The sequence below is a fragment of the Chlamydomonas reinhardtii genome, chromosome 7, assembly GCF_000002595.2.
Source record: "Chlamydomonas reinhardtii strain CC-503 cw92 mt+ chromosome 7, whole genome shotgun sequence".
Lineage (NCBI taxonomy): Eukaryota > Viridiplantae > Chlorophyta > Chlorophyceae > Chlamydomonadales > Chlamydomonadaceae > Chlamydomonas > Chlamydomonas reinhardtii.
Window position 1 is genome coordinate 4,953,506 of NC_057010.1, and position 21,034 is coordinate 4,974,539.

Below are 21,034 nucleotides of genomic sequence, written 5' to 3' on the forward strand. Positions count from 1 at the left end.
CGATGGGACTAGAGTAAACCCAACCGCGGAATGGAAGGCCGCATGACGCGAGAGGAATGACCCCTGGCGTTAACACCTCTGCACACTAAACCCTAACTCAAACTACCCGGTCCCTTACGGCCGTCCAGCGTAGGCGCAAACCCCGAAGGCCGAACTCCTCGTGCCGACCTTCCGCTTCGGGTTCTGCTCCGGCGCCACAATCGCGAGTTCGCTGTGCTCGCGCCTTTCTTTGCCAGAGCTACGGTGTTGGCATCTACCTTTGTTATAGTCATCGGTTATGCGCGCTGCCATTCTGTGCTGCGTGGACAGGTGAGCGACTGCGTGTCAACGAAACCCCCGCAATACACAGCAGCACCCCCTCCCGAACCCGGTTGCTGACTCGCTACTATTTTCTTTCGCCTCCGCCCCCATCAAACCGCTCGCCATGACCCCTACCTCCGCGTGACGTCCATCACAGCCCTAAATGGTCGCCCCCAAACTCTACAAACGACCTTTGGCGGACCGCCCTGTTGCGGGAGGAGGACAAGTTCACGCTCTTCAGGTGGGCTGGCTAGCAGCCTTGACTGGGCCCGTGGTCACAGTTATGACAGACGAACCGTTGCCTAGTCTCCTAGCTTGGGATGCGGGCGCTTGTGTGAGGTTCCTAAGCGCTAGATGTTGCACACCTCTGCACTCGCATGCTCTGTGGTGGCCACTATAGCGCCTATGATGAGGTGCGGTTCACACACGCAGCGAGGGCGCAGAGGGGGAAGGGTCGGAGGGGACCGGCATAGTACGGTACGGTAGCCTCGCGGCTGTACGGGCGAGAAAGAGCGTGCGTAATATCGGTGTTCTCTAGTCCTGAGGCTCTTTAGTTTGCAGCCAGCACTTTGACTCACGTTCACACTGACATTCAACCTACCTGCATGGCGCACGCCTGCTCTCATGTACCGTACACGGCACGCAGACACGCATGGTGCCAGCTTCTCCCCTTCTCCTGTGCTGTTCCATCCCCCCTTGCAGCTGCCGTGGATCGCCCGGCTGCAGCAGCTACTGCCGCAGTACCTGTCGGCGGGCGTGCGGCTGGTGGGCTGCTGCTTCGGACACCAGCTGCTGTCGCAGGCCCTGGGCGGCCGCGTGGGCAAGAACCCCTCCGGCCGCTTCGTACTGGGTCTGGAGCGGATACACGTGGACGAGGCGGCGGCGCGGGCGGTGGGACTGGACTTCCGTGCAGCGCTGGAGCAGGCGACACAGGATCGACAACAGCAGGAAGGGGGGCAGCAGGAAGGGGGGCAGCAGGCGGAGGCAGCCGCGTTTAGCGCCGACAAGCAGGAGCAGCGGGAGCGGCACGAGCAGGGGGGGCAGCAACAGCTGGAGCAGCGAGAACGGCGGCGGGAGCAGCAGGGTTCTGGACTGGATCTGCGACTACTTGAGAGTCACGGCGACCAAGTCTTGGAGCTGCCGCCGGGGGCGCAGCTGCTGGCGTGGTCGGGTGAGAGGCCGGCAGGAGATGGGGTCGGGTGGCGGCAGCGGAGGCGGAGGCGGCTGGTGGGGAAGTACTAGACCGGCGTGCCGGGAGTGCTCGGGCTTGATACGAGACAGTGCAGTAGCGATGGTGTGCCCCCGTGCCGCCAGGTTTGCCTTAGTGCTCTTCGTCCGCCTTGCTATTGGAACATTCCGACACACACCCACCTTGCACAATCCCTCCACGAACATTCACACCATCAATCCAAACCTCACTATCACTGTCCCCATCGCCATCCGCCACACCAGACACGGCGGCGCATGAGATGTGGGCGCTGCCCGGCGGCGCCGCCCTGGCCTTCCAGTTCCACCCGGAGCTGACCCCCGGCCTGGTGTACGACAAGATCTGGGGCACGCTGGCCTGCAACGGCCGGCTGGATGCCGCGGAGGCGGCGGAGGCGGAGGCGCAGTTGCAGCGCGGGCCGGCCGGCGTGGACTCGGCGGCCTTCCTGCGGGTGCGTTTCACTCTACATGCGGGGCCACGGGCAGCTGCAAAACGGTACCGTGTGTCTGTGTTAGTGGGGTGGGGGTGGGGGTGATGCCGGGTGTCAGGGTGTGTCCCAGTACGGGCAGGGGCGCGCTGGGGCTGGACGTGTCGGCGGGAGATGCAGGCACCGTTGCGGCGCCGTGACGCGATGGTGGCGGTGGCTGTCCCGCTTCCTTGTAGGCGCTGGATGCGTTCCTGCGGTCGCCCCTTCCTGCTGCAGCCGCGGGAGTGGCAGGAACGGCTGCGGCCGCAGCGGCGGCGTCTGCAGCGGCTGAAGCTGCGGTGGCGTCTGCGGCGGTGGGGGTGAACGCCGTGGCGGGCGTGCGGGCGGCGCTGGAGGAGCGGTTGGCGGACGCCGCCGAGTGCGTGCGAGGGCATGCGCGTGCCGCGGCAGCTGCAGGTGCGGGGATGGCCTTCGGGGCGGGCTGTTTGGTGGTTAGTTCGACAGCGGCAACTGTCGACCCGTATTAGGCTGATGGGCGCTCGTGTGCAGTTCACAAATGCAACTCTGTGCGTTCACAGGCCTGGCCGCAAGTACGGCATCCCCGGAGCTGCTGACCTCACTCAACAGGGAAGCGGCAGCGGCGTACGGCGGGGCGGCGGACGCGGCGGAGGCGGCGGCGGCCGGCACGCGCGTGGCGGCGGCCACCCAGCAGCAGCCGCTGCAGGTGGGTGTCTGCCTTGCTCCCATACTCCTTTGTTAGGGACATACACGTTGTAGTGGTGCTGGTGCTCCCTGTGGGGCCATGGGTTTGTGGTCGCCTTCTCCAGGTGGCAGCAGGTGTCACACGACACACTAGGCTGACCACGGGTGCCCTCTGGGTCTGGGTCTGGGTCTGGGTCTGGGTCTGGGTCTGGGTCTGGACCGGCGCGCCTGCCTTGCTGCTCGCTCGCCCCGTCTTCACTTCCCTCGGTTGCATCCCTGCACGAGCACCACAAGTATCCGCACCACTCACAACACACAACACACTCCGTTTGGTCTTTTCCAGTACACACGCACTTGCATACACATGCACACGCCACCCAAATCCCTTATGCCCGCAGGCCGCTCTGGCCAGTCTGACCTCTCTGGAGCAGCAGCTGGACCGGCTGGCGGCGGTGGTGGGGGCGCTGGAGTCGGAGGCGGAGGCGGTGGAAGAGGAGGTGGCGGCGGCGCAGGCGGCGGGGCAGCAGCAGCAGCTGCAGCAGCAAAAGCAGGGGGCAGGTGCGGGCGTGGTGGGGGGCGTGCGTGCGTAAGACGGAAGGAGGCTTTGCGCGGGTGACTTGGGACTTGCTTTGAATGAGCATGTCAGTTGAGGGCGCGCGCATTGTGCGGGAACTCGGGAACATTTATCCGAGTCGTCCATGCTTGAACGCGTGTGTGTGTGATTACCTGGTAACTAGGGCCTGATTGACATTCATGGCGTGGTAAACACGCACGGATAGCATCATCAATGTGAGGGGCATTCCGCGTGCGGCCATGTCGCGGATACCTAATGGTGAGGCGCGGGGGTGGCGTTGTGGCAGGTTGGGGCCGCGGCGGGCTGCCTAGAACCGCGTCGCGCGCGCCGCGCTGGCTAGGAGTATTTGCGCAAGATTTTAGCACAATATGCACGATAGTAAAATTGCTCACCAAGTATGCTAGTGCGACAAGTGAGTGGCGTTGAGCGATTGGCCGGCCGGTCGGCTGTTGGGCCAGGGCTAACAAACTTGCAGTTTGGCGCTGGGGCAGTAAAATAGACGCAATCGTTGCCACACGAATGGCGCCTGACACTGATGGAGACGCTTTGTTGGCGTTACCGCACGAAGTCTTAAATGAAATTCTGCGCGGCAAGCGACGGGAAGGAGCAGCTGAAGGTCTTAGCGCTGCAGACCTGAAGACATTTCGTAGTCTGTGCACTGTAGCGCGACGAGCTGTAAATGAGGACGTGGAGACGCTGCGCATTGGCGCTGGTTCAGTGGCAAGCACCGCGCTGCAGCGGCTGCAGCGCGAGTTCTCGCAGCTGAAACGCTTGGGCCTGTATGATGACGATGTTAACAGCAGAGTCACTGGCGCCTGCCTGGAATCGTTCCTGAAGAGCGAGAAGAGCGATGAGCAAGCTGCGGGGTCGGCAGCAGCGTCGCATGCCAACAGCAGCCCGTTTGCTTCCACAAATCTGCAAGTGCTGGACGTGAAATGCTGCTTGTTCATTAGCGCCAAGGAGCTTCAGCAGCTGCTGCTCGCGTGCAAACCCAGCGAGCTGCTGGCGCCGCGATGGGCCGAGCCCCCGCACCTCCGCGCGCTATCGGTCGCCTCCGCCACCCTCACCAGCCTCGACCTCGGCGACGCCACGACAGACGTCATTTCACTGCTGGACAGCGGCCTGGCCGCGCTTCCGCCGCTGCCTTTGCTGCGAAGCCTGTCGCTGCGCCGCTGCACGGCCGTGACCGACGCCGGCGTGTCGAATCTCACGTGCGCCAAGTTCCCCTCGCTCACACACCTGGACCTCACCAGCACACGTGTGGCCGGCGCCAGCGGCTTCGCATCACTGGCCGGACAGCTGCAGTCGCTTGTGCTGCTGCGCTGCCGCGCCTTCGGAGACGCGGGGCTTCGCGCCGTGTGCGAGCAGCAGGCGGGCTCGCTGACGTCGCTGGTGCTATGCGGCAGTGGCGTGCCGGCAACAGGGGTGGCGCTGTGGTGCCTTCAGCCGGCGGCGCGGCTGCAAAAGTTGGATCTGGGACCCAGCTGGGAGCTGGACGGCGAGGGACTGGCGGCGCTGGCGTGGTGAGAGTTGGGTAACTGGCCTGGGTGGGGTGCTCACTTGCTCCGGCTGTATCGTTCGGGTTGTACGACATCGTTCACACACCGTAACGCTCGCGGGGTCCGACCGCGCCTGATACTCTCACTCGATGTCGCAGCTGCCCTGACCTGCGGGAGTTGCGACTGGGCAACTTCCACCTCGTACCCGCACGGCTGCCAGCCGACAACAACGACAACGGAGCAGGCGGCAATGCCGGTCTTCCCCTGCCAGGCGGTGCCGCCGCTGCCGCCGCCGCGGCCAACGCGGTCGCTGCGGCCGGCGCCGCGGCGGTGTGGCTGCCTGCAGACCAACTGGCGGCGGCCGCCGCCGCCGCCGCGGCGGCGGCGGAGCGGCAGCCCTGGATGCCAACGCCAGCGGCACGGCCGCTGGAGCGGCTGCGTGTGCTGCGGCTGGGGGGCATGTTCGCGCAGCACGGCCTGCGGCTCATCCTGCCGCGCATGCGGCGGCTCGTCACGCTGGAGCTGTCGGGTCTCAGCACAGCACGCGACTCAGTGCTGGTGGAGCTGGTGAAGGCGGCGGAGGGCGCGGCGAGCGCGAGCAAGACGAAGCAGAGCGGACGGCAAGCGCAGGGGCAAGGCCAAGGGCAGGGGCGGCCGCAGGAGCAGGGGCAGCTGCCGAGTCGCCAGGGCTCGGTGGACAGCAACGGCAGTGGCGGCGGCGGCAGCGTGTGCAGCCCGCGCAGCGGCAGCGGCTACAGCAGCGGCAGTAGCAGCTGGGGCCGCGGCGAGGACGAGGAGGAGGACGAGGAGGAGGAGATGGAGGCGGCAGCATCTGATGGCAGCAGCGGAATGCTGCGATTGCAGGTGCGCGGTCGCAGGGGGTTGGTACGAGAATTAAACTGAACTTTCAGGCAGTCGGCCCTGAATACGGTATTGCTGCCGGCGCCACTTGACGCCCAATCCATGCCGGCACCGCTGCCCAGCAGTGCACCGCCACAAGTCAATCATGTGCTCAATTTGTGCGATTCTCGCCGCCTCACCCTGTCATGCTTGCACACGCTCAATCCCGGCCCCCGGGCCCCCTCCTTGCTCCCGTCCGGCCTGTCGCACCCGCAGGAGCTGCGGCTGGTGTCTGCCGGCCCCGACCTCACCGCCGCCGGGCTGCTACAGCTGGCGGCGCTGCCGCGCCTGAAGCGCCTGTCGCTTGTGGCGTGCCCCTGCGCCACAGAGCCCGCAGTGCAGCAGCTGGTGGCGGCGGTGCGCGGCCGCCGCGACGGCGGCGGCGCCGCGGTGGCAGCGGCGGTGGGCGCTGCTGCTGGCGGCGGCGGGGGCAGTGGTGGAGGTGGTGGTGGTGGTGGCGAGGTACGGCAGCCGCGTCGTCGTCGGCGGCTGAGGCTGGAGGTGCTGGCGCGAGCAAACAGCTCACCGACGGGGTCCGTTGGCGGCGCCGGCGCGGGCGCGGCACAGCCGCAGGCGGAGGCACCTGCTCCGCAAGTGTACAATATCTGAAGAATGTGCTGAAAGAGATTGTTCGAAGAAGCTTTGCATGATGCAGCAGGCTCGGTGACTGCGCTGCTGCTGTGTACATTTGAGAGTTGAATGGCTGGAAGAAGTTCGTGCAAGCCGTCGGAAGTTCGTGCAAGCACCGCGTTGGTTGGAGAGGCCAGGGTCCCCAGACCATCTGAATCGCCCCACGCCAACCACGGCTGCTTTAGTATGCTCGACAAGGGCAACGATGCATGGTCGATATAGTGATGGGTTTTTACACTCAACACGTTTTACTCTACTCACGCTGGGTGGTAAGCCCTCGGGCCCTTTGAGCACGGGTGATTCGAGCGACGGCGGGCGTCGAAGAAACAATATAGGACATTAATGCTTGCTTTGCGTGCGTGTGGCTCGCACTTCCTTGTTGGTTTGCACTGGCAATCGGCGTGGAATCTGTACCGGAGGGTTGGTGCGCAGGCGGGGAACCGGTGTGGGTTCCTTGCTGGCGACGTGTGTACACTACAAGAGCGGTGATTTGGGAGACGAGGGTGTCACAGGTATTATCGCAGGGGCGTTCGTAATGGGGTGTGGTTTCAGGAGGATGAACGGCGGAGTCGTTGTTGCTAGTATCATTGGTGTCAGGCAACGCGGATGTGCCCTGCGGCCTCTGGGAGTTCCCAGGGGTCACATACAGGTATGTGTTGGTGCCGCTGGGATTGCGGTGGCTGCGGCAGGCTGCGGATGGGCTTACGTATGCTGGCATTGGCGTGCATTGCTTAGTATGAAGAACACAAGAGTGTTGGCGGCAGTTGGCGTAGTTTAAAGAGAGATTCGTCTGGTCATGAAGGTTGCTGGGCTGACAACCACCAGGCGTGCGCCAGGAACGATCAGAGCAATCAGGCCAATAAAGGACCCCAAAAAGAAAATTTCAGTTGGAGTGGTTTGTTGCTTTGAGCGATGGCTGTTGCGGTGAGGATGTGAGGTTTGGGGTAGGTTTTGGTCGGGAGAGAGCGAGGGGGACCGGGGACCACTTTTGCTGGAGTGCAGGGGAGGCTCGAGTGTGTGCGAGGTGCATGTTTGACAGCTGAAGACCAATTGTCGCACGGGTTGGGCCGCCAGAGTTTGGAGGGGTGCTTACATATGGATGTGATGTATTATAGGAGCATGATGATGGGTCGGAGCCTTCGTGATGGTGTTGTTGGTCGGCGGGCTTGGGGGGCGGGCGGGCAAAGTTCCTGGTGGGCACGTGTCGATTGTCGAGTGATGGCCGCGGTTGCTGAGGGCAGCGATCGCTTGCGCATCAAGTGTGAAAAATTAACGGCCTCGGGAAATTACATAGTAGCTCGCGCTTGTGTGTGATAAGGCGAGGGTATTTAGGCTGGACGCTGCTTGGAAACACCGCAGCGCAGACTTCAGAGTGGCAAGCGTGTGCAAGCGGAGTGTAAGACGGGGCCAAAGGACGTTCGTTTTACGCTGCGCTATCTAGCTTCAGGGCAACTAACAAAGCAATTTCGGGAAACAGCTTGGCTTGCGCGGAAGCATGGCGGGCGACCATCGCGCGTCTGCAGCTAGCGCGTGAGGTTTTGCCATATGCCATCGTGGTAAGTGTGCCATGTCATGGCACATGCGACATTCAGCAAGCGCGATTATGGAGCCCTATCGAATGCGTTTTGAGCAACGACGTTACTAGTGGCGGGCCAACCGCGCGGACGAAGAACGCGAAGGCGGCGCACCTGCATAATAAACTATGTCTGCTCGTAAGATGCTGTCATTTCTGTAACTGGTCTGTTGGTTTCCGTCTGCGCTTGCAACTCTTCCATCATCCAGCATGCCCCACGAAACACTAGTTGCACGGCCCTGTTTTCCACATGTCCCTTGCAGAAGCCGGTAAATATAGTTGTGCTACAGCATTGACGGCGTGCGACAAGCACCAAACATAAACATCACATGTGGGCTGGGCCCTACAGCGCCGGCTCAGTCTTACAGGCCGCCTCCGTCGGACCTGGATGCCGCCGCCATAACAGCAAAATGTATAGCCCAAAGGCCAAACCTCAAGCCTGGGGACTAGCAGCGCTGCCAGCAGTCCTACTACTGCTGCTGGCCGCAACTCTGCCAACCTCCACAAGCGCGGCAGGTGGGGTAGGGTGGTTCGCAAGGCAGACCCTGCCGCAAACTCGGCTGCTGTGTCATCCCGCATGTAATGCTTTGCTCGCCTGGACATGCCGCGTTACTTGCCTGCTGACCAGTACCCTCACGCTGATTCACATGCAATCCACCAACACACGCCCGCTGCGCCCCCACGCGTGCGCTGTTACACAGGCGTGCGTGGCGTGGGGAGCTGGGGCAGTGGCGTGGGTGTGGGCGTCGGCAGCAGTTGGGTGAGGTCACTGCTCCAGACGGACGCGTTCCCTTTCCAGGACTGCAAACGCCCCGGCCTCCGTTGTGACAACAGTCCCTGGAATCTGGTGGTAAGTGTGTTTCGTGTGGGTATTGCAGGGGTCGGGCGTGGATGGTCATTGGGGGGGCGGGGCGGCGAACGGACTCCTGGGCGACGGCTGGCGGGTGACTATGTGGTGGGCTTTCCCACGTACGGTAGCTGGCAGCATACGCCGTCATACGCACGTTGTGGTTGCTTGGGTAGCAGGGATCTGGAGGGGGCTATAGTGTGGTGTGGAGGCCGTAGGCGGGTGCGGGGCGTGGGCTCATAAAGGGATTTGGCGCCTGGTCGTCACGTGGGAGAGGCGGCTGGCGCAGCGGCACCGGCAAGCGAGCCCCGAACATCCAGGACGAGGAGAGTCCATGCACGCGCCGCGCACGAGAGCACTGCCACCTGCACGCACATGCGGGCCTAGTAGGGACGCAGCGCAACTTGGGGCCGCAGATTGATGGTGGTGTGCCGTACACACGGTAGTGCACATGGCACATCGCTGGTATGCCGTGGATTGGCTCCGCCGCTCCGGCATTAGGCTGCGCCCGGGCGCCGCGCTTGCTTCATTTCACTGAGCAGCAGGGCAACACGCACGTCAGGTTCCCGCAACAAACAGCGTGCGCCGTTGCGCCGCCTGCACTGCTCAAACTGCTCCTGCATGTGTGCCGTACACAGGGTGTGCGGCGGACCGTGAAGCGGCCCAGCCGCAACGTGGTGTACTGCCTGCGGCTGGAGGCCAAAGCATGCACGGTGAGGGCGGTTGGCGGTTGGTGGTTGGAAGTTGGTAGTTTGCTGAGTGGGTTGCGATGATGGGTCGATTCAGGGCTGTCGGTGGCAGCCAACGCCGAAGCGGGCTAGAGCTGTGGGACTGCGTGCGCAAGGATTGGTGCTAGGCGTATTCGGTTGGGCTGGAAATGGGGTCGGACTTGGGATAGCAAAAGAATGCCGTATCACTCCGAGATGCTGTGTATGCTGCTGTGCTTGGCTGCTTAACTTGCGTATGTGTGCACCATGATCACCGTGACGCAATCACGCGCGTCCTAACTCACAGAGCCAGCAGCAGTGCTGCACGCTGCTGGCAAACCGCGTGGAGGCGCTGTCGCTCAGCATGGGTGAGTCAGTGAGTCAGTGAGTCAGTGAGTCAGTAAGTCAGTGCGTGTGCGCCGCTCCCCGGGCACGGGCCATTAGGCCGCCGGCCTGGGCGCATTCTCGGGTCTTCCCTGTGTAGGCCATTCGTGCTTAAGGCATGGTGGGGTTGGCGGGGTTGGCGTGTGGGCGCACGGGCGTGCGGAGGCACGCTCACAAGGGTACAGGAGTAATGCGGTGTGTCTCAGACGTCGCCAACCGTGTGTGCCGCCCTCCTGTGCCGTTGCAGCCACCACGGGGCCCTGCAACGCGACCAGCGGTGTCGTGAGCGTCACGGCGGGAGGCGTGCAGGTGCGTTTGCGCCACGCCACGTACGGCGAGTAACACGGAACGAGTTCGCGCTTAACTTGTCTGACGGAGCAAAAAGAAAAGAAACACCTCACAGGGAGCAAAGGAAAAGAAACACGTCGCGAGTGCTGTTGTGTGGATTGTTCTACATGCACCAGATACTGGGGTACACCGTTGCCGTGGGCGGGGCGTGGTGGCGTGCCCGGGCACCAGGTCAGAGCGGGCACGTGCAAGCGACATGCATCTACGTGCCGTGCCTAGTGCGCACCCGGGCGCGGCGGCGGCGCACGTGGCGCATGTGGCGTCCACCACGGCCCCGGTGAACCCGGCTGAATGTGCTTCCCAGACTCTCACAATTGTGTGCTTGCTAACACACACACACACGCACACACACACACACACACACACACACACTGTACGACACGGCGGGCTTTCGTTTCGTTTTTTAACACACTGTACGACAGGTGGAGCGCTCGCTGGTGTACGGCAGTGACTACGTGGACGGGTCCGCCGCTGACGTCAGCCTGGTGGTGCGCGGGCTGGGCGCGGCGGCGGACGCCAGCGGCGGCATCGCCAGCATGGAGGTGAGTCAGCAGCGGCGGCGGCGGCGGCGGCGGCGGAGCAGGAGGCGGCGGCGGCGGCAGGGGGAAGGGAGTTGGGGGTTGCAACGTTAAAAAACATTGGGAACAGGATACAAGTAGGGGGGAGGTGGCTGGCAACACCTGGGCCTTTCGCCGTGACCCGTGTTTGCAAGGGCTTCGAATCGGGCATATCGTGTGCAATGGCGGCGCACGCGCTGCCCTCTTGAAGGCGTGCCTACAAAAGTCCCAGAGTGCTTTCCTCCGACGAGCTAGCTAACGAGAAATGTGGAGACCGCGTCGTTCTTGGTGTGCACTTGAAGTCGTCTGCCGTCGCCCCCATCAACACAAACACAACCTGGACACAGACACCACCAAATGCGCCCTCATGTAACATGCACATGCACAGGTGTGCTACGAGGTACGGGCCGCCTGCGCCGCCTGGACGGACGTATGCCGTCCCGGGACACCCGGTGCCGCCGACAACTGCCGCTTCGCAGTCAACGAGGCCGACCCCTCCGGAGACGTGGCGTGCTGCAACACCTGCAGCGCCAACGGCCTCACCTTCCCCGCCGGCGGCGGCACGGCTTCGCCGCCGCCGCCGCCGGCTGTGCCGCCACCGGATGCGCCGCCGGGCTCGCCGCGGCTTCGCCGCCGGCCGCCGCCGCCGCCACTGCAGCAGCAGGACGAGTCACCTCCGCCGCCGCCGTCACCGCCGCCGCCATCCCCACCGCCGCCGTCGCCGCCGCCGCCATCCCCACCGCCGCCGTCGCCACCGCCGCCGGACGCGCCGCCGCCGCCGCCGCCGGACCCGCCCCCGCCTCCTCCCCCTGACCCGCCTCCACCATTCATCAACCTGAACTCGTAAGTAATGCACTGCAACATGTTTAGTCAGACGTCAGGCACTGCCCTCCCATACCAGACCGTGAGCCTTGTAAAAGCTGGGGCGGTTGCACCATGGATGGTGAAGGCACCGTAAAAGGCTGGGCTCTCCCGCGTCACAGCGCGCCCCGCGGTCCTCAGCCTACTGATGTTGACTACCATCCATGTCTGACGACGTAATCGCGCCTGAACCTCCCTTTGCCTGCCTCTTCCCGCCCGACCTCAGGTCACCGCCGCCGCCGCCCTCGCCGCAGCCGCCGCCGGAGCTGCCGCCGGCGGGTCCTCCTCCCCTAAGCCCTCCTCCCCCCGATCCACCCCCACCGCCGCCGCCGGATGCGCCGCCGCCCAGCCCTCCGCCTCCTCCCCCTCCTAGCCCCCCACCGCCCAGCCCTCCGCCTCCCAGCCCGCCTCCTCCTGACCTGCCCCCTCCGCCACCACCTGAGGAGCTTCCTCCTCCGCCCAGCCCAACCCCACGCCTGCCTAGCCTCCTGCCGCCCTTCCCGCCGCCACCTAGCCCGCCGCCACCTAGCCCGCCGCCGCCGGAAGCGCCGCCGCCTAGCCCCCCGCCGCCGGACACGCCGCCACCGCCGAGCCCGCCGCCACCAGAGACGCCGCCGCCGCCCAGCCCGCCGCCACCTGACGCCTCGCCACCACCCAGCCCACCACCACCCAGCCCACCACCACCCAGCCCACCACCACCCAGCCCGCCCCCACCCAGCCCCCCGCCGCCCAGCCCACCACCACCCAGCCCGCCACCTCCGGATCCGCCCCCGCCCAGCCCGCCCCCGCCCAGCCCACCTCCTCCCTCGCCCCTGCCGCCTTCGCTACCCCCGCCGAGCCCGGAGCCACCTTCACCTGAGCCGCTGGCACCGTCTCCTCCGTCGCCCCCGCCCCCGCCTCCCTCACCCAGCCCTCCTTCACCGCCGCCCCCCAGCCCCGCACCGCCCTCTCCCGTCCCTCCCAGCCCGCCGCCGCCTAGCCCGCTGCCCCCCAGCCCGGTGCCTCCTAGCCCCGCGCCCCCCAGCCCCGCGCCCCCCAGCCCGATGCCCCCTAGCCCCGCACCCCCCAGCCCGGTCCCCCCAAGCCCCGCACCGCCCAGCCCTGCGCCGCCTTCGCCTTCTCCTCCTTCTCCTCCACCCAGCCCTGCGCCCCCCAGCCCGGTTCCCCCTAGCCCTGCACCGCCCAGCCCTGCGCCGCCTTCTCCTTCTCCTCCTTCTCCTCCACCCAGCCCTGCGCCCCCCAGCCCGGTCCCCCCTAGCCCTGCACCGCCCAGCCCTGCGCCGCCTTCTCCTTCTCCTCCGTCTCCTCCTCCGAGCCCTGCGCCCCCCAGCCCAGTGCCCCCTAGCCCCGCACCACCTAGCCCCGCACCTCCCTCTCCCACTCCGCCGTCTCCTCCTCCCAGCCCAGCGCCCCCAAGCCCCCGGCCCCCCTCCCCACCCTCTCCCGCACCTCCCAGCCCCCGCCCTCCTTCTCCACCTTCGCCCGCCCCGCCCAGCCCCAAGCCACCCTCACCGCCCTCTCCCCCATCCCCAGAGCCGCCCAGCCCCGCGCCGCCCTCCCCGCCTTCGCCTGCGCCGCCCAGCCCCCGCCCTCCTTCTCCGCCTTCGCCCGCTCCTCCCAGCCCCAAGCCACCCTCACCGCCCTCTCCCCCATCCCCAGCCCCACCCAGCCCCCAGCCTCCCTCCCCGCCCTCACCCGCGCCGCCTTCTCCTCTCGTTCCTTCAGCACCACCGCCGCTGCCACCCGCTTACCCCCCTTTAGCACCCGCCTACCCGCCCTCCTACCCGCCCTCCTACCCGCCCTCCTACCCGCCGTCCTACCCGCCCGCCTACTCGCCCGCTCCTGGCCTCTCCCCGCCGGCCTATATGGCAGCGACGCCTCCTGAGCCGCCCAGCCCTGAGCCTGACACGCCACCTTACCCGGCCGGTCAGAAGAAGCCGCCCTCTCCACCTCGGCCGCCCAGCCCTCCCAGGAATCCCAGCCCGCCCAAGGCCCCGCGGCAGCCGCCGCGGCCGCCGCGGCCGCCGAGCCCGCCGCCATCGCCGCCGCCGTCACCTCCGCGGCCACCCAGGTGTGTGTGTGTGTGTGTGTGTGTGTGTGTGTGTGTGTGTGTGTGTGTGTGTGTGTGTGTGTGTGTGTGTGTTAAAGAGCACACTGAAAACATTGCGCCCACCCAGGTGTGTGTGTGTGTGTGATATCCAGAGGGTGTCGGGGACTTGGCGCGGTCTCTCACATGCTCTCCACACACTCTCGCTCATCCACGTACCCGCACGCACGACACGCACGACACGGCTGCAAGTGCAAGTGCAAGCGGGGCGCAGCGCCCGCCCGTGCTCCCAGCCTTTGCCAGGCGCAACACGGCACCATACGGCTATACCTCACCACAAATCACGTGGCCAAAACACACACACACACATACACACACACACACACACAACGCTTCATTGCATTCCCGACACCCCATCCCCCCCACACACACACGTGCAGGGCGCCGAGGCCGCCCAGCCCGCCCATGCCTGACCCGCCCGAGCCGCCAAGCCCGCCACGCCCGCCACGCCCGCCGCGCCCGCCGCCCAACCCCTTCCCACCGCCGCCGTCACCCAAGCCCCCCCGCCCTCCCAGGTTGGTGTCTTGAAGCACGGAACAAATGTACGACTCGTGCATTCCTGCGTATGTGCAGTTGATGTCGCCGAACCCCGAATAATAACGCTGGCCAGATTTCAGTCTCCGACGCACCTAGCTACCCAATGCCGTATCTTGTCTCCGTCTGACAACGCATCGCACACAACGACGCAGGCCCCCACCGCTCCCGCCCAGCCCCGCGCCGCCGCCTCAGCCGCCGCGGCCGCCCAGCCGCCCCCCGCGGCCGCCGCGGCCTCCCTCCCCCATGCCGCCACCCACTCGCCCGCGCCGGGTGAGTCATCAAACGAGTGTGTAATGATTGAGTGCCGTGTGGGGTCAACAATCCGTGTGGGGTCAGCAATCCGAGCAAACGGATACATAGCATTTGGAAGCGGGCATTGACGCACAGCACGACGAATCGTCTCAGCCCTTGCGGCGGCTGCGGCTCCCCTCCTGTTTTCTGAGTCTCACTCTTGCCCCGCCATGCTGCTCCCCGTGTCCCCACCGCACACGCAGCCGCTCAACCCCCCGCGGAACCCGTCTCCGCCCCGGCCGCCGCCCAGGCCACCGCGGCCGCCGTCACCGCCCAAGCCCCCGAATGCTCCGACGCGCCCGCCGCGCCCGCCGCGCCCTCCGTCCCCTCCCTCCCCTCCGAGCCCTGCGCCGCGCCCGCCGCGGCCGCCCAGCCCCCCGCCCCAGCCCCCGAGCCCTCCCAGCCCCGAGCCGCCGCCGCTGGCGCCTCCTAACCCGCCGCGCCCACCCCGGCTGCCGTCGCCGCCGCCGCAGCCTCCTCGCCGTCCCCCGAAGCCGCCGCCGATGCCTCCTGGCGGCATCTCTGACGGCGGCGGCGACGACGGATACGATTCGGATCCACCGTCGCCCTCGCCAATGGTGGAGCCGCCGAGCCCTGTGACAGACGGAGACGAGCAGGACCTGGAGCCGCCTGCTGGGGAGGTAGAGCCGCCACCGTCGCCAGATGTGCCAGCCGAGGATCCGGACGCTTGAATTACAGAGAGGAAGTGAGTTGGTGGCCGCGGCTGCAAAGCCGCTCCCTATCAGGAGTGCCCAGCTCTTCCCTGTGTTATCTTACGCCGGTCTCTTCTGTGTTACCAGTAGCTAGTGGCAGGGTGTTGCCATAAGCTGTTTTCTTCTGTGGTGCCGGTAGCTCGGGGGCAGGGATGCTCCCTTAGGGACGGGTCACAGCTACATACAGCGCTGGGTGCGGCGCATAGCTGCACCAACAGAAGTGCTTGTAAGGAAATGGATGCGGAGATGGATTTGAGATGGTGGAAAGCGGAGTTATTGCGTGTTAATGTTGTTGGATACTGGTGATATGACAGCGGTGCAAAGTTGTGTGTACAAGTGCGCAGGTGCCGGTGCCAGTGTAGATGCGCAGCCGTGTGGCTCTTGTGACGCGACGCTCTTCCTTGAGCGTGTTCCCTCAGCCATCCCTGTGCCTGGTGGGTTCGTGCGTTGTCTTTATTCCCTGGAGTCCCGGTCTTTCCTCTTCCTGGTGTGGCCTTTTTGCGCCTGCCAAGGCACGACACGTATTATTCTGACACGGAGGTTACGCACGCGTACATGTGATATTGTGACGAGACAATGCCCGCGTCCAAAGGAGTCCCTGCCCGCGTCTAGAGGCACACCTCGGCCCGCTGTCGCCGCTGCTGCCCAGCAGCTGTGTCGCCGTTGTGAGCTCCGGATATATTCACCTGCCCGCATGTTCAAAAAGTGGGGAGGGGGGACACTGGCCCAGTGCTGTGTGAGAAGCTTGTACCTCTGCGGGTTGTAGTGTCTCCTGCGAGCCCCGGTTGGCTGAAGTGTGTCCAGGTGGGTGTCCACTTGATTCGAGATGCCTTGTATGGGTATTGTGAAGCAATGGAGAGAGGGTTGAGCCATGTGTGAGAATGTGCATGCTCATGTGTACGCGCGTGCGCGCCTTTATATTACTGTAAACGACTGCAGGATGTTGAAGCATGGGGCACAGTGCATGGCAGCTCCATCAGTTGCACCTGCAGCTACTCGAGCTGACAGGCCCCACGTGTGTGTGTGTGTGTGTGTGTGTGTGTGTATGTGTGTGTGTGCGTGTGTGTGTGTGTGTGTGTGTGTGTGTGTGTGTGTGTGCGTGTGTGTGTGTGCGTGTGTGTGTGTGTGTGTGTGTGTGTGCGTGCTAAATCCTTGACGTGTACAGCCCGCGTTTCCGCTGAAATCCTACTCACGCCCGAGCAGTATCCTGGTTGAGGCCATTACAGCTGCGCACACTGTGCGGCTTAGTGCTCCCGCGGCCTGCCGCATACGGTACGCTGGCAGGCAAGAGATAGAGGCGACCATGCGGCAAGCCGTTTCAACTTACAGTGACAGTTACAGTGACAGTTGTATTGTCAGTTAGTATTCAACCAGCAGTCAGTTGCACTCAACCACCCCAGCACCACCTGGACCACAGTAGATCACGTGGGCCGTGTCCGCGTCCGGCCCTGGCGCGTGGCCCGCCGCAGCCACGTCCTTGCGTCCCTCAGTAAACTTGCGCACGCATTCCTTGTGTGTTTACAACACGAGGAACGGAAACCGCACAACGTGCATCCCTCGTGCATCCTTCGTGTCGCCAGCAATCACGACAATGTGTCCACCCTCGCTCCAAGTGCTTGCCTCCCACAAACACTGCCACTACTCATCAGCCAGCACCACCGCCTCTGCCGCACCCACGCCCGCCGCCTCCGCCTCCGCCACGCCAGCCACCTCCGCCGCCGCAGCCACCTCCGCCGCCGCCGCCTCCCTCGCCAATATATCGTCGTACACGGCGTCCGCCCAGCCGCCAATGTCGACCTCCATGCGCCCCCCCGTGATGGGGTGCCGGAAGCGCAGCCCCACCGCCCACAGGCACAGCGACACGGGCGTGCCGTCGCTCAAGAAGTCGCCCGACTGCCCGCTGGGAGCGGTGCTGCTACTGCCGCCCTCCGCTCCCTCGCCTACGCCGCCACCGGCGCCCTCACTGCTACAGCCGATGCTGGCGGCAGCGCAGCCTCTGGCTGTCTGTGCCGCAACGCGCCGCGCCCACGCCGCATCGACCGGCGGCCGGTACACCTGCCAGCCGCCATCGCCACCACCGCCGCCACCGTCACCGCCGCCATCGTCGCCGCCGCCGCCGCCAACGCTGCTATTGCCGTCAATGTCGGCAGCGGCACCCTTGCGTGAGACCCTCCACCAGTCCTCGCCATCCTCTTTCACCAGCGCACCCACCTCCTCCACTTCACTGTCACTGGCGCCGCCACCGCCATTGCCGTCGCCTGCTCCCGCGCCTTCCCCTTCACCTTCGCCTTCACCGCCTCTCTCCTGCTCCGCACTCGCGCCCCTCGCTGCCACCGCCGCCTCAAACTCCAATCCCGCCGCGGCCTCCTCTCCCTCGCTACCATTTCCACCACGCGAAACAGTTGCCGGCTCCCCACCGTCGCCGTTTCCTTCACCGCCACCACCACCCGCCTGCGCCGCCGCCAGGCCCCGAGCCGCCGCCACCTTGGCTCCGGCGGCGGAGCGGCCGGCGCGGTAGCGTGCGTCACCCAGGATTGGCGTGCCTGTGTAGGCCATGTGCTTCCGCAGCTGGTGCGTGCGGCCCGTGTGCGGCCACAGCAGCACCCGCGTCAGGGCGCCGTGCCGCGGACTGGCCACACTCACCACCTGCTGCTGTGGGCCGCTGCTGACGTCGGCGGCGGCGCCGCCGCCACCGGTGGCGCTGCCTGCGGCTGCGGCTGCTGCCGAAGACGTGCCGCCGCCTTCGGCGGCGGCCACGGCCGTATTTGCAGGCGGCGGCGGCGGCGCCGCCGCCGCAGGTGGTGCGGGTGGCGGCGGCACGGCGAATGAGGAGACGCAGTGTTTGCCGCCGAGCGGCAGGTCAATGACGCCGCTGCCTGTCCGCACGCCGCGCACCAGCGCACAGTACCTGTGGCAGTACCGCCGCCAAGCAACACCATCACCACCAGGGGCAGGCGAGGGGCCCGCGTGCGGGGTTGCTGTCTTCATGACTGAGCCGTGCATTCTGCAATGGTGCCGTAGAACCCCCTGCCCCTCCCGCCTCCCACCTTTGCCTCTCCGCCCCTCCGCCCCTAAGCCCCTCCGCCCCTCCGCCCCTCCGCACACCCGCCCCTTCCGCCCCCGCCCTCCTCTGCCCCCCTCCCCGCCCCTCCAGCCCCCCTGCGCCCCTGCCCGCACCTCTTGCTCATGCGGCGGTGCGCCAGGTCCGCCGCCATGCTCCTCAGCGCCGCCGTGGTCTTGGCCACCAGCAGCAGCCCGCCCGTGGGCAGGTCCAGCCGGTGCACCTGTGAGGCGTGTGTGTGTGTGTGTGTGTGTGAGGGAGTGTGTGTGAGGGAGTCAGTGTGTGTGTGTGTGAGGGAGTGAGTGAGTGTGTGTGTGTGGGGGGGGGGAGTGAGTGTGAATGTGACTTTGCGTGCGTGTGACGGTGTGCGTGTGGCTATGCGCGTGTGGCTGTGCGCGCGTATCCGCGAACACACACACGCCTGCGCACACACACCTGCTGCGGCCGGTTCAGCGCGCCCACCAGGGGTGTGGGTCGCAGGCAGTACTTGATGCGCCCCTGCACACTGCCCGGACCTGAGGGGTGGGTGGGAGGAAGGAGGAGAGCGAGAAAGACCGGATAAGCGTGTGGGGGTAAACGTGGGTGAGAAAACCGGGATTGAGTAATCACAAGCACACTTACGGTATGCAGTTGCGACGTGCCGCGGGCGGCGTTGGACGCGGGCAGCTGACGCGGCCGACAGTAGTGCACACACGCCCCGACCCTACCTCTCCCCGCACCTGCTGCCTCCGTCAATACACACACGCACACGCACACGCGCCCGCTCACCCCCGCCCTGCGTCTCAATCCCCGGCGGCTTGATCACCACCGCCAGGTGGTCGTCCTCGTACGCCACCGGCACACCAGGCAGCGCCGCCGCCGCGGCCGCCACCGCCGCCGATAGCGCCGCCGCCGCCGGCACCGCCGCCGCCGCCGCCACTGGGCCGCCGCCTTCCGGGGCGCCGCCGCCGCCACTGGCATGTACGACAGGTGGTGACGGTGGATTCGGGGAGTTGGAGGGGTTTGGCACGCCACCCGTCCAGGAAAAACTCCCGGTTCCCTGGCGGGCCAGGATTTGGATCACGTCTCCTGGCGATGCGGCAACGGCGATTGATGCCACCAGCACGCCTGCCGGGTGCGGCCTGGACCCGACTGCTGTTGCTTCTGCGAGAGCCCCGTCCAGGGATGCGGCTGCGCCGGCTGCGGTGCCTGCCGCGTTAGCTTCCATGTTGGTTGTGGCGGCTGCTGCTGCTGCCGCTGCTGCTGCAATCTCCGCCGCCGGCACCAGGATCACCAGCCGCCGCCGGACCAGGTTCTTGGCAGCTGCAGCATGAGAGAAATAACAAGGCGTCACGCGACCCTTTTGCAAACGGCTACGAAGTTAGAATAAAGATGCGCGTGCCGTGTGCGGTGACAGGCAGGCGGCGGGTGTCAGGTGGTGACCGGGCCGACTCACCGGTCAGACTGGGGCAAAACTCCGGAAACAGCTGTTGCATCAACTGGGGGAGGCCGGTGGGAGCCGCCGCCGCCGCCGCCGCCGCCGCCGCCGCCGTCGTCGTCGCCGCCTCTTCATGGTCACCGCCGCCAGCTGCTTGCGCCGGCGGCGGCTCCGCTGCGGCGGGCACCACCGCCGCCGCCTGTACGACCATCGACTGCACGAACACAACATGAACACAGCAACGGCGGCGTGTGGAGGCACACATATGGCAATGAGGCTTGAGAGCTGGTTGCCGTTGTAGGAAATCGCGACCCCCTGGATTTCTTCGGGTTTGAAATGAACTAACCCCCCCCGCGCACGCACGCACGCGCGCACAGATTTTGGCCTAGGGCTAATCCCTCTCCGGCCCACAGGATAGCAGCATAGCAGCATAGCAGCATAGCAGCATAGCAGCATAGCAGCATAGCAGCATAGCAGCATAGCAGCACAGCAGCACAGCAGCAGCACCGGCCCCATCCACGCCGCCCGCCGGTCGCACCCGCGGCACGCGCTTGCTCGTGTGTAACGAGCTGCCCGGCGGCCCGCCGGCGCCCAGCACGCCACGGTGGCCGCCCTTGGTCGCTGCCGGATTGCCGGCCGCAGCCGCGGTCGCGGCCGAGTCGCCAACAGGAGCGGCCGCCGCTGCTTCCGGTTCACCTTCAGGGCTCTCCATAGGTGATGCCGCTGGCGGTACGCTGGTGGAGGAGGGTCTTTGGTAGGAGCTGGCAGATGCTATGACGGCGGCACCGCCAGGGATGCTGCCGTCAAGCTTGTTGTGGGCGCGCCCTGACGCCGCCGCGGCGTCCTCAGCTGCTACAGCCGCTGGAGCGGCAGCCGCGTCGGCGTCTAGAGCGGGGCGGCAGGCGGCTGCAACACGGCTGCCGCGCGGCTGCTGCTGCTGTTTGCTCACACAGGCGGCAGTACCGGCGACGGCTGATGATTGGAGGGAAGCTACCAGCGACACCCCGGGGAGCAGCGATTGCCGGCGGGGCACCTGCTTGGATGGCAGCGCTGGTGCAAGCGACGCCCTCAGCGTCGTCTGCGCGGCGACAGACAGGGGCGGTGTGCCAGCTGGGCAGCCTCTCGCAGGCATCCAATTGGGACGCACTACTGTATACGTTATGGAGCCGCTTTTTATATCAGCGCGGGCCCTAGGGCGCCAACCAACAAGATGCCAGAAATGGTTTCTACAGGCCAAGCATGGCGGCCTACATATGGTCGCGATACATAATCAATATCATGATACTAGTAAAAATGCTTTGGGCTCGCTCCAAATAAGCAGTGCAGGATTCAGCCCAAACATGGGCGCCACGATTGAAAGCAGAACAGGGCCCGTTTTGCTCGCTCTGTTGC

At 65.8% G+C, this 21,034-nt stretch overlaps 4 protein-coding genes across 5 annotated transcripts; 3 read left to right on the forward strand and 1 right to left on the reverse strand.

Annotated features, from left to right (window-relative positions):
• Positions 1 to 100: 100 nt before the first annotated feature.
• Positions 101 to 3,982, forward strand: CHLRE_07g346650v5 (uncharacterized protein). The gene is made up of 8 exons (XM_043064474.1): positions 101 to 309; positions 458 to 541; positions 733 to 802; positions 1,003 to 1,471; positions 1,753 to 1,958; positions 2,171 to 2,390; positions 2,513 to 2,658; positions 3,035 to 3,982. The coding sequence occupies exons 1-8, from the start codon at positions 278 to 280 to the stop codon at positions 3,224 to 3,226; spliced, it is 1,419 nt and encodes a 472-aa protein (XP_042923042.1). The 5' UTR covers positions 101 to 277; the 3' UTR covers positions 3,227 to 3,982.
• Positions 3,983 to 4,030: 48 nt separating this feature from the next.
• Positions 4,031 to 7,482, forward strand: CHLRE_07g346672v5 (uncharacterized protein). The gene is made up of 4 exons (XM_043064475.1): positions 4,031 to 4,095; positions 4,164 to 4,733; positions 4,868 to 5,573; positions 5,826 to 7,482. Exons 1-4 carry the CDS (start codon positions 4,061 to 4,063, stop codon positions 6,216 to 6,218), a joined length of 1,704 nt encoding a protein of 567 aa, XP_042923043.1. The 5' UTR covers positions 4,031 to 4,060; the 3' UTR covers positions 6,219 to 7,482.
• A 48-nt stretch (positions 7,483 to 7,530) lies between these two features.
• CHLRE_07g346698v5 (uncharacterized protein) lies at positions 7,531 to 16,182 on the forward strand. 2 transcript variants are annotated; one of them, XM_043064477.1, is made up of 13 exons: positions 7,701 to 7,795; positions 8,076 to 8,081; positions 8,162 to 8,328; positions 8,514 to 8,662; positions 9,298 to 9,372; positions 9,674 to 9,734; positions 9,998 to 10,059; positions 10,521 to 10,640; positions 11,044 to 11,498; positions 11,743 to 13,587; positions 14,004 to 14,138; positions 14,313 to 14,430; positions 14,655 to 16,182. In XM_043064477.1, exons 3-13 carry the CDS (start codon positions 8,223 to 8,225, stop codon positions 15,141 to 15,143), a joined length of 3,615 nt encoding a protein of 1,204 aa, XP_042923045.1. In that variant the 5' UTR covers positions 7,701 to 7,795; positions 8,076 to 8,081; positions 8,162 to 8,222; the 3' UTR covers positions 15,144 to 16,182. The 2 variants fall into 2 exon arrangements, with proteins under 2 accessions (XP_042923044.1, XP_042923045.1); XM_043064476.1 differs by having other exon boundaries at positions 7,531 to 7,795; positions 8,076 to 8,328.
• A 293-nt stretch (positions 16,183 to 16,475) lies between these two features.
• On the reverse strand, positions 16,476 to 20,930 carry CHLRE_07g346750v5 (uncharacterized protein). The gene is made up of 6 exons (XM_043064478.1): positions 20,181 to 20,930; positions 19,661 to 19,856; positions 18,994 to 19,527; positions 18,661 to 18,740; positions 18,342 to 18,448; positions 16,476 to 18,072 (listed from the first exon to the last, which is right to left on the reverse strand). The coding sequence occupies exons 1-6, from the start codon at positions 20,772 to 20,774 to the stop codon at positions 16,803 to 16,805; spliced, it is 2,781 nt and encodes a 926-aa protein (XP_042923046.1). The 5' UTR covers positions 20,775 to 20,930; the 3' UTR covers positions 16,476 to 16,802.
• Between the last annotated feature and the right edge of the window lie 104 nt (positions 20,931 to 21,034).

Coding starts and splice junctions, on each gene's coding strand:
- CHLRE_07g346650v5 (XM_043064474.1), top strand. CDS start 278: ATGCGCGCTGCCATTCTGTGCTGCGTGGACAG. Junction 310..457: donor ATTCTGTGCTGCGTGGACAG/GTGAGCGACTGC, acceptor CGTCCATCACAG/CCCTAAATGGTCGCCCCCAA. Junction 1,959..2,170: donor ACTCGGCGGCCTTCCTGCGG/GTGCGTTTCACT, acceptor GCTTCCTTGTAG/GCGCTGGATGCGTTCCTGCG.
- CHLRE_07g346672v5 (XM_043064475.1), top strand. CDS start 4,061: ATGAGCAAGCTGCGGGGTCGGCAGCAGCGTCGCAT. Junction 4,734..4,867: donor GGACTGGCGGCGCTGGCGTG/GTGAGAGTTGGG, acceptor TCGATGTCGCAG/CTGCCCTGACCTGCGGGAGT. Junction 5,574..5,825: donor GCGGAATGCTGCGATTGCAG/GTGCGCGGTCGC, acceptor TCGCACCCGCAG/GAGCTGCGGCTGGTGTCTGC.
- CHLRE_07g346698v5 (XM_043064476.1), top strand. CDS start 8,142: ATGTGGGCTGGGCCCTACAGCGCCGGCTCAGTCTTACAGGCCGCCTCC. Junction 11,499..11,742: donor CCATTCATCAACCTGAACTC/GTAAGTAATGCA, acceptor GCCCGACCTCAG/GTCACCGCCGCCGCCGCCCT. Junction 14,431..14,654: donor CACCCACTCGCCCGCGCCGG/GTGAGTCATCAA, acceptor CCGCACACGCAG/CCGCTCAACCCCCCGCGGAA.
- CHLRE_07g346750v5 (XM_043064478.1), bottom strand. CDS start 20,774: ATGCCTGCGAGAGGCTGCCCAGCTGGCACACCGCCCCTGTCTGTCGCC. Junction 19,857..20,180: donor CGAGCAAGCGCGTGCCGCGG/GTGCGACCGGCG, acceptor GTGTTCGTGCAG/TCGATGGTCGTACAGGCGGC. Junction 18,073..18,341: donor CACCGCCGCATGAGCAAGAG/GTGCGGGCAGGG, acceptor GTACTGCCACAG/GTACTGTGCGCTGGTGCGCG.